This window comes from Drosophila mauritiana, chromosome 2L (assembly GCF_004382145.1).
Source record: "Drosophila mauritiana strain mau12 chromosome 2L, ASM438214v1, whole genome shotgun sequence".
In the NCBI taxonomy this organism is placed as follows: Eukaryota; Metazoa; Arthropoda; class Insecta; order Diptera; family Drosophilidae; genus Drosophila; species Drosophila mauritiana.
The window spans coordinates 10,401,557-10,412,231 of record NC_046667.1 but is presented as its reverse complement, the minus strand read 5'-3'; the positions used below and the strand labels follow the sequence as shown (position 1 = coordinate 10,412,231).

General features: G+C 44.2%; 1 protein-coding gene across 5 annotated transcripts; it reads left to right on the top strand.

The window, feature by feature from the left end:
- Positions 1 to 633: 633 nt before the first annotated feature.
- On the top strand, positions 634 to 9,628 carry LOC117150615 (lipase 1). 5 transcript variants are annotated; one of them, XM_033317582.1, is made up of 5 exons: positions 634 to 846; positions 7,393 to 7,483; positions 7,978 to 8,159; positions 8,225 to 8,896; positions 8,965 to 9,628. In XM_033317582.1, the coding sequence occupies exons 3-5, from the start codon at positions 8,034 to 8,036 to the stop codon at positions 9,541 to 9,543; spliced, it is 1,377 nt and encodes a 458-aa protein (XP_033173473.1). In that variant the 5' UTR covers positions 634 to 846; positions 7,393 to 7,483; positions 7,978 to 8,033; the 3' UTR covers positions 9,544 to 9,628. The 5 variants fall into 5 exon arrangements, with proteins under 5 accessions (XP_033173473.1, XP_033173475.1, XP_033173476.1 ...); XM_033317584.1 differs by lacking the exon at positions 7,393 to 7,483; XM_033317585.1 differs by lacking the exon at positions 634 to 846 and having other exon boundaries at positions 4,243 to 7,483; positions 8,225 to 8,900; positions 8,965 to 9,098.
- The last annotated feature ends 1,047 nt before the right edge of the window (positions 9,629 to 10,675 follow it).

Genomic DNA, 10,675 nt, shown 5'->3' with positions numbered 1-10,675 from the left:
GGATGCAGTGGCGCCCTGCACAAATGGGGCATTAAGCCCTCCGATGTCGGGACCTGACATATATTAAATTTCATCTCGCCGTCAGTCGGATTCGGATGCGGAATCGGGCGCCTAATGAAGGTTAAGCAACTTTTAATGTCCCGGCCCGGGCCATTTTGCAGACCATTAAATGTTTCGCCTGGCAATATGCCATATGTTTCCAGCATGGACATAAGCCCCATGTCCGGAAAATGTTCGCTACGTTCTGGAAAAACTTTACTTATCATTTCAGCGCCAAAAGCCATAAAGACGCTCGCTAAGTCTGCGTGTGTTTGTGATGACACGACGATGTCAGTAATCGTAATCCTAGTCATGGTAATGATGACACTAGGGCGCTCAGCCCACAGCCATGCCATATAAGCATATGGCGGTTGGGTTCCAGGAATCAGGCTGGGCAGAGGCACTTAACGGTCATGTGGAGGGCTAACGAGCGATTTCACCCTTTATGGCCAGCATTTGGATGCCATCGGTTATCGGATTCCTTCACGAGTATTTTCAATTAGTAATGTGGACTGTGCAAATCGGTTTCACTGGCGTATCGCATTGATATGATTGCTCTTTGTTTTATTAGTTAGTTGTTCTGGTTGTTGCTTCCCACACATGTAGTTCCATTCATCGCCAGTGTCACGCCCGATGGACACCTTCCGGACTCCCAGTCAATAGCAATTGGTGTGACTTTCGACTGCCACAGTTGCTCCTGACCAGAGTTCAATCTTCAATCGTTACCCCTTTGCACTCGAGCAGAACGCGACGCAGTCTTAAGTGGTATGAAGACTTTAACATTCGAACCTTGGTGCACTTCAACAAGTAAGATGGTTGTTATTTAACACTTTTCTTACTTTTATGTAAGATACATAATTATTTGTAGTTTTCCATTTTATAATCAATGCCACTAGAATTAATCTCTCTGTTTCATCCAGGAAAACATGTTCCTAATTGATGTTAGTGGTATTTGCTTTTTCTCAGTGTATTTTGTGCATGGTTATGTGAGCATTTTCCATGTTCACACAAGTACCGCCCCCCTTGCCATCGCCGCTCCCCTCTGTAATTTCATGCTCCATTGGCCAACGAAATCGCCACACAATCAAAGGAAAAGCTTCGCCCTTTTCGTCAAGACTTGAGGTTATACAACCATCGAGCTGAATGCTAAGAATTTGGCCCACATTGTGGCACTGCGGGAGTTTTCTACCATATATATATAGTATTTAAATTCCCAGGCCCGATTTATGCACTTCTAAGTTTTTGAAACGAGACTCGTACATTCATTTCGGCCAGCCAACGCAACTTTCGATTGGCGTTTGTCCAGGGTCCTTGTAGCGATATTTATGCAGTTTCGCCATGGAACAAGGAATACTATCTCCAGCTGTCGCTGTTGTTGTTCTTGTCACTGCATTCATGGCCACTTCTTTCCGCTCGCCATTTCTTTTGGGCTTTCTCCGCTCCGCTCCTGTCCACTCCACTCCAATCCACTCCATTTTTATTTATTTTCCCCGACTTTTGTATTTCTGTTTGCATTTTTTTTAAACACATTTTTTTTGTGTGCTGCTGTCGGGCGCCCCAACACGAGAAGTCCATTTCGAAATTTATGTACACACAAATTGAAAGCGCTGGAAGGGACTGAGAGCCGAAATGAAAGAAAGAAAAGTGTTTTGGTGCTGGCGGAAAAACGTTGGCTGCATTTCTCGAATTGCAGTTTCGGTGCAAAAAGAATTCGGGCCAGAAAAATACAAACGATATGCCTTTAAGTGACACTTGCCAGGAGGTTTTGTATTCCCGATGGGTGAAGTCCCTTTTGGCGGAGCGCAGCGATGGTCCAAAACCGTCGACAAAACGTTTTGATTGTTGAATTTGGAGCGGGAAAAGGCGAGGTATAAACTCAATTGAAAAGAGATCAGATAATGCTTCGACCACTGGGAAAATGTTTAAATAAAATTACTTAAATCCTTTCTCAAAGGGAACAGCAAAGAAGTCCAAATGAAACTAACTGAAAAGTAATTGAATACTTTCCGCAATATTTATAGCTATTAAATGTGAGGTGGATCACTTGACATTTCATTTGGTTTTTTATGTTTCATTTTAGAACTGTATTTAAGCACTAGCACATTAAATATCGAAATATGCGAGTCAAATCGAGCCATAAAATTCCTCTCTATCCATTTAACCTTTGAATACTAAACCATATCACACAGGGGAAGGCACTCCTGCTTTAAGCTCATTCAGGCTAAAACAATAAACAAGCCGCATAGTTTATTGCCCTCTGAACTTCTGGCCAGAGCGAAAAGTTCACCTCGTTTATAAGTCGGCATTGGCAGTTGCGATTGCTCTTGGCATAAATTAGATGCGGCAGCGGCTTTGGAAAATAGGTTGCCATTTGTGCGGCACCCGGCTTCTGTTTCCAAGTTGCCAGTTCCCAGTTCCAAGTTCCTGCCTCCTAACGGCGGAGGATCCCTGTGCCGCCCGAGGCGTGTCTTTGTTTCGGCGGCGGTGTCATCCCGGTTTAACCTGGACTGAAATTAACCCAGCTGAGCCCACGAAGCTGCGACCCGTTTCCTGTCAGTCTCTCTGTCCATCGGACTGACTGACTGACTGCATTTGCATTTGCATTTCAATGCCCTGCCCTTTTTAAATAGCGCAGCTTTACTGAGAACAAATTAGTGTACTTTGAATAGTATGAAAAAACTGCTGTGAACTTAAAGATACATTTTATATGTTGCCAATCAAAGTTTCAAGATTCAAATAACAAAATATTGCGTCTTACATTAAAGTCTAAAAAAACCATTAAGGATTATTACTATTACTATTTAATTGATAACTTATATTATCTACAAGGGGCTTAAATAATTCCATACAATTTTTCTCAGTGCTCTTAGTGTATCCCTAATTCTAAACTCAATTATCGCTGAATGCGCGACTGGCAACTTTGTCTTGTGCATGCTAATTTCATTACAATGCAGCTAAAGGGTCCTTGCCCAGCCGCAGGACCCAGCTCAATACCCAATGAATTATGATGGACGTTGTCATGAGTGCGGTTCACTCACACACATACACACTCACATGTGCAAGCCGCCTATGTGTGTTGGCCATGTTTATCTCTCTGGCCAACGTATACTTAGCACATTTGCCGGGAAGTACGGGAGAATATGGAAAACCCGGGGATGTGGGCGGTCGGTTTGGGGCTGGTCAATGAGCGTTTGGCACACACGCTATCAGTAGATTGCTGGCTAGGCGTTTTTAGCCGACACGCCCCTACGGAAAATGGGGGAAAGGGCTTAAAGAAGGACTGATGGCGAAATGAAGTGCTTAACGCCAGGCTACTCACTATAACGCGAAAATTGCACTGGAAACAAAACACATATCTCTAAAATATAAAAGAGATATATTTATTTAAGTATGCAGAGTCAGGAAATCATATTTTTCAACTTTAAGGCTCTATCTAGGACTTATTTGATACCATAAATTCAGTTCGTACTCCTTTGCTGTTTCAGTGTAGAGCTTAGCGTTGTGGTTGAGAACCCTTTGGCTGCGCCACTTCATTATAAACATTTCTCAATTGATTATCGTTAGTTTTCCATGGGTGGGCTCCAGCGCGTGTGGGGCAAGATTGCATGTGGATGTGTGATAATGCCATAATTATGCCCCTGCCTTGGCGTGCTCGTCGTGTTATAGTTGCGGCTTTTGCCTCGCCGATTATATTTGCACGCATGTCCCTTTTCGCTGCCTATCCTTCGAGCACCACGATAAATACCCAACCACCCAACCACCCACCCACTCAGCGGGCTTTACGCCGTGTTTTCACGGTTGTCCGGACTCCGGGATCCACTTTTTGCATGCGCCTCGAACATTTGTGTAAGTAATCCCCATAAACTGCTCTTGAAATATTTCATTATCGTAATGAAAAGGACTACACGGGCACATTACATTTATTTCTCGTGCTGTCCCGCAGCAGGTAATCCCCGTCAGATATTGGTAATGAAATGGCCACTGTGATATATTTATAGAAACCTTACATAATGGTCATGCAAGGGCATAGCTCCAAAGCCCTTTTTGTTAAACCTCAATGGCTTTTTGCTGAAGGCATCTTAATTCTTTTCGAAAAGTGACAGGTAAATGTTGGTATCTACAAAACTGGCATTTATATTCATAAATAATACAGAACCATATTCGAGAAATTATAGAATAAGGAATAATTTCTGGCTTTAGCAAACCTTATATGTTCCAAGTTTACTGTTGAAGATAAAAAGCTGGTTCCTTTAAGAGTCTAAAAAAATTGTTATAATTTTAATATTGGCAGTTTCCCTTCCATTTATCAAAAGAAATATTTCCTTGTAGCCCAATAATTTATTGCATCATCCCACTCAAATTTCCCCACAAATCAATGGCAAATCAATCGGTGAGAGCAGTTCGATTCCTGCACGCAATTATCGCACAAACAAGTTTTCATTAAATGAGCTTAATTCAATTAATTTATGGCTGCAAATTTCGAATCGTATTAAATTAAATAACGATGCATATCTTACACGGCTCAAAAATGACACAAGGCAGCAGGAAAAAACTTCTGCCGTTCGTTATTCGTGGATATAAATTGGAAAATCGATTGCCATCACTCTCGGCTGCAACAGCAAACTTGTTGGCCAGTGTGAAAACCATCGATGTTTTCAGTTGAAAGTCTTCTCGTTTTCCATAAATTAATCAATTCCGCGGCCATCGCCGCTGTCAGTAGTAATCCTTTATCACTCGCTCGGTTTATTGATGGACGACGCGCGGATGCGGCAGGATTCTCCGCCGGCTCCAGATATTTGTGGGCCTGTGACAATACGCAAACATAATGGCGTAATTAATGGAAAAAGCATCATATTTTTTATTGCCAGAAATTAACAAGCAGTCGACACGTCATGGAGCGTTGGTGGACAATTGATAGCTACCATTCTCGCCGATTCCCTTACTTAAATCAACCATAAATGGCGTTTAATTTTTAAATTAATTAACTCAAGTTCCCTTCTGCATAGTCATTTTATTGCTGCACGGCCCTATTTTGCATAACATACAATATTAAATTCGGGGAAAATGGCTGAAAATTGCTGAAAATGGAAGAGATTCAACGACTCTGACCCTGAACTTGTCGCACTGCAGAAATAAATTTAAAGGGCAGATCCGCATCCATGTACTGTGGCACGTGCACAAAAGTAATTACAAAACGCAGACAAAATGGGGGCGGGATCCCCTTTTACAGCGAGTGGGCGTGGCCAGGGGCAGTTGAGTGGGGCTGACAGCTAAAAAACGAATTGTAATTGCCTCCGAGTCAAGTTCCCCGCACAGAAAAGATTTTATTCCAACTTCAAGTGCTACATATTGCATAACTAAGTGTATTTAAAAATGTATTGTATTATATTGTATGTAATGTATTATTAAATTATTATTGAGCTAAAAAATTCGTTTGTCAGTGAATGAATACCCACTAAAAGAAACTATTAATACAAGCTTAGACTGATTTTCTCTCAGTGCACCCAGCGTAGCCGCTTGGAAGTGACTACAATATGGCCACCCCCGACCCCACTTGTCTGGCCAACACTTGACTTTAACCTCTGCCTAAGTGGAAGTTGCTCCTTTGACTGGCTGGCCAACGGAATGGAGTCCTGTTCTGGCCCGGTTCCAAAAACTTAGCTAAAGTCGTAAAGTTTCGCAGGCTGACCTTTATGCGAAGCCGCCACCTATTCAATGAGGCTTCACGCACTTTTCTTTTTCCCTGGCGCCGTAATGAGCCAAAACCCGGAGGCAGTTGCTCCGTTTCGGCCAAGACAAAGATATGCCATGAAATTTTATGCGCGCGTGATTAAAAGTCACGTGCGTGGCCAACATAAAGGGGTTCCTCGATGGAACCGAACTGAGCCGGATTTGAGCAACTGCTGCAGCTAATGTGAGTCCACGACGGGCGAACAATGCTGATCATAATCTCACCAGGCCGCGCCAGATGCTGCCACTAACGAGCCTGGAACACTTAAACAGATTCGCCCTACACCTTAAGCAAAATCTGTTATTAATGGACCAAGAACATTAGCAAAAGCATTTACGATACTTACAAAGATGGCGCGAGACTAATAATAATTTTCTATCATAGCTGTTAGCTAATCAATTATGTTACCTTCTTCTGCATCACTTCTATCCACAACTTTCCTCCCAGTGTATCTCGCCAGTTGCACTTAAGGCCAAATGCTGTGCTCCCATTGTCTCAGTTTAGCCGCCACCAAGGGCTCCCTGGCCAATTGATTGGTCTTGTTTTCATTGTTGGCCAAGCGAGTTTCGTTTTTGGCCAGCACCTCTCAGTGGCCTGCAAGTTGCAACACGCTTTCGGCCAGTTGATTGTCCTCTGATTGGCAGTTGGCACCATAATAACACAAATCCATTGGGAAACCGGGCAAACGGCTAATTGTCGTGGCACGCGTCGCTGGGACTTCAAGGAACCGCCTCCTTGGAACGACTATTAAGGTGAGACCAGGAAATTAGGTAACCAGGCTGACAGCTAAATTTGTGGACTGCTAAAAGTGGGTCAAAAGGGCAACGTTTTGGGAAATGTGAAAGCACGGTGGTCTTGCTAAAAGTATGCAGGTAACTGAATGATTTATTGTAGATAAAACAATATATTTTGGAAAAATCATTGACACTTCAAGAACAATGTTCTCCACTTGTGAAGCCATCCCCATTGACACTTCTGGGAAATTAATTTTAAAGGCAGCCCAAAAGGCATTGTCCCTTGAAGTTCTCGCCCATCGAGCATGAAACCGAGGCTTCAACTTCAACATCCTGCCAACTGACTTGTGCAGAGCCACAGTGCCACGCCTCCCCTGTGGCGCCCCGCCTGCCCTGGGTTGTCAAGTTGCCATCGCTGCCACTGCCACCCACTCACACCCACTCACACCCACTTCCACCCACTTTTGTGCTGGCATTGCCAACATGTGGTGACAACGGCGAATTAAGTTATTTGTCAAATGTCGAAACGTTGGCCAGCACACAGTCACACATCGAGCCTACGTATCCCCCGTCATCGGAGTCGGATCCGAGTCCGATTCGAAAATCCGGACACGGACCGAGTCTGGAAGGGATTCCACTCCATCCGCTCCGTCCGCGCAGCTTTGTCAGCCTGTCAGTCGTCGTTGTGACAGCAGTTTCTGCAAATAAAGGAGCGACGAATATTTTATGCAGAAGCCGAAATCAATTTTTGCCAATCAATTGCGAAAAAAGAAAGCGATGACGTAGGCAATGAAAGGAACGAATTCAAATGTTTGGCAAGTGGACACGGTTCACTCCACAACTGAATTAAAAATTTAATTTTCCAATTAAGCCGGCAAACATTTCTAGGATCATACGCTTTTCGAAGTGGCATGGCAAATCTGATTAAAGAAGGGCCTTTTGATTTCGACGATGGATGTGGATACAAACCCTTTAACACGTAAGTCGATAAGTATTCATTCAAAATGTAAAATATTTAGTCTAATGTATTGTATTAATTGAAAAATAATTAGGGGTGATTTAATTCGCGAAGCCATAATATGTTATTAATGATTTAGGTAAAAAACTTATAGTATTCTGCTAGTGTATTTATAGTTATAGGTTAATTAAGTTAAAATGCGTAACTAGGGTAATTTTAGTTATAATATATGGATTCTTTATTCATTTGACTTTGAAGGTATCTCGTCTAGCCGTTCCAGCTGATTTCCCATCTGAACAGCTCGGCTTGATTGGTTATTAAATGAGTGCAGATATCGCTGCAATTTACGCCAGTGAATAACACTGAACTTTGCCCAGTGTCATTTTGAAAACATTTTTATTTGCCTCAATTTAAAAACGTTTCCCGGCACATACAACCGAAAATGAGCTGGCCACGATTCGATTATACGATAAGCGTAGAAAAACCACTCAAACAATATTCCGTACTAATTACAGCGCTTTAGTGGCCAGTGGGCTTTGACTAAGCTCGATTTAGTCACGGATCGAACGCCATGCCACATGCGATCTGCTTTCTCGTAGTGCTCGGGGTCTGTACGCTCGATGGATCCGGGGTGTTGGGTGGATACCTGGAGGACACTTACCCGGCGAGCGTGATTGAAGATGCCCACCTGAATACGGTAAGTTAGGTCCTAGTTTTATGGGAACTTAACTCATCGAACTGTCCCTCTCCTGCTCCGTATAGATACAACTGCTGGAGAAGTACAAGCATCCAGCGGAGACCCACCAGGTGACCACGGATGATAAATATATCCTGACACTACATCGCATAGCTCGACCTGGAGCCAAGCCAGTTCTGCTGGTTCACGGACTGGAGGACACCTCATCCACGTGGATCGTGATGGGTCCAGAAAGTGGCCTGGGTTACTTTCTCTACGCCAACGGATACGACGTCTGGATGGGTAATGTCAGGGGGAATCGCTACTCCAAGGGCCACGTGAAACTGAACCCCAATACGGACAAGTCCTACTGGAGCTTCTCCTGGCACGAGATTGGCATGTACGATCTGCCAGCGATGATCGATGGGGTTCTGCAGAAGACAGGATACCAGAAGCTAAGCTACTTCGGTCACTCCCAGGGTACCACTTCGTTCTTCGTGATGGCTTCCAGTAGACCCGAGTATAATGCGAAGATCCATCTGATGAGCGCACTGGCACCTGTGGCCTTTATGAAGCATATGAAGGCACCACTCATGGGAATGGCCCGCATGGGAATGAACATGTTTGGCGACAACTTTGAGCTGTTTCCGCACTCGGAAATATTTCTCAACCATTGTCTTTCCTCTGCCGCCATGCTGAAGACCTGTATGCGATTCTACTGGCAGATTGTGGGCAAGAATCGGGAGGAGCAAAATATGGTAGGTATTGTTATGAAATTTCATCTTCTATCTGATGATATGCCCATATAATTCCCATTGTAATACAGACCATGTTCCCTGTGGTTTTGGGCCATCTTCCCGGTGGCTGTAATATCAAGCAAGCGCTCCACTACCTCCAACTGCAGAAATCCGATCGCTTCTGCCAGTACGATTACGAATCCAAGGAGAACCAGAGGCTCTACGGACGTTCCACTCCGCCGGATTACCGCCTGGAAAGGATCAACGCTCCGGTGGCTTTGTACTACGGCAGTAATGATTACCTTTCGGCCGTGGAGGATGTGCGGCGATTGGCTAAGGTGCTGCCCAATGTGGTCGAGAACCATCTGTACAGCAAATGGAACCACATGGACATGATCTGGGGCATAAGTGCTAGGCGTTCGATTCAGCCCAGGATTCTGCAGGTGATGCAGTACTGGGAAACAGGAGGAGGAGGAGCCAAGGACGCCACTACTGGTTCACCCGTAGAGGAGGATGTGCCGCAGCTGACAACGGAGACTCCGATCGAGGAAGGAACAACTCAAGTGGACGAGAAAGTTGGCAGTGTCAAGGGAAATGAGGAGCAAGAAGGTCATGCTGAAGAAACTGAGCCGGTACAAGTTACCACCAGTCCTAGCTCGGAACTATAGGTGGTTCTATGTGCATTTTAAGCAAGGGTTAATTTAATGGTTCATTAGGTATACGTTGTTCAATGTCAAATGATGCACTCACTAATAAATGGTGTTTAAAATAAATGATGTTTTTAAAATAAAAAATGTATGTCAATACATCAAGCTTAATGAAAATGCTTTCAAGTCATTGCAATATTATCCAGCAAGTTCTATAAAGCCCAAAAACTTGAAGCTCGGCATCCCAGAATTTCTCGGTATTTATGAGTTTTTGGGAGTTCGGTGGGGTGGGGATACTGCAGCAATCACGTGCCACATCCGCCATATAGCCCCACTAATACCAACAACTGGAAACGTTTTGGGAATTTGAGAGGGCAACGAGGCGCGAAAACATTTACTCAACGCTTAGCAGCTGTTGGTTAGTTTGCGGGGGCAAGTTTTCCCAGGAGGGAAAACTGGCGGGGAAATCTGGGGGAATGGGGTAGAGATGGCGGCTTGTCAGGAGTTGTTCCTGTTCGGCGACGTGCGGTGAAAGTTTTTTATGATTTATGAAGCAGGCGACGATGGAGCAGCTGCTGCAAGTCCTGTGTCCCATGTCCTGCGTCCTGTGTCCTGTCTTCCATCTCTTGTGTGATGTCGACGGATGCGGATGCGGATGTGGATGCGGATGCGGATGTGAGGAGGGTGCAGCTAAGCGCTTTCTCTTGTTAGTTTCCCAACTGCAACCCGGATATAAAAATTGCACTTTGATGCGTTTTTCTGGCACATAACTATATGCGACTCACATATATAAATATAGTGAAAACAATGTGGGGACGACACAACAAAAGTTTCTTTGGCGGTTTTTCTTTTTTCAGCGCTGTGCTCATTAAAATTTCGCTTTTGTCAAACCCACCGAACAATGGAGCATCTCCCGCCGCCGCCAACATAAAGAACTCGCACCTAAAAACATTCTAGAAATGCCGACTCTGGCAGTTGACACATGCTGCTTTCCAAGCCATCCTAGTGCTAAAGTTAAGTGTGTAATTTGTGAAAGTGTGTGGTGGTGGGCGGTGGATGAATGCCAAAACAACAAACAGGAATCATATTGTTCGTTGGCGACACATTTCCCGCTTCAGATGCTGTCCCCAGCAAAAAAAAATGGAGAACAACT

Excerpts from the sequence above, each read along its gene's own strand:
- LOC117150615 (XM_033317584.1), top strand. The coding sequence starts at position 8,034 with ATGCCACATGCGATCTGCTTTCTCGTAGTGCTCGGGGTCTGTACGCTC. Across the intron at positions 8,160-8,224 it reads AAGATGCCCACCTGAATACG|ATACAACTGCTGGAGAAGTA; the intron begins GTAAGTTAGGTC and ends TGCTCCGTATAG. Across the intron at positions 8,897-8,964 it reads ATCGGGAGGAGCAAAATATG|ACCATGTTCCCTGTGGTTTT; the intron begins GTAGGTATTGTT and ends ATTGTAATACAG.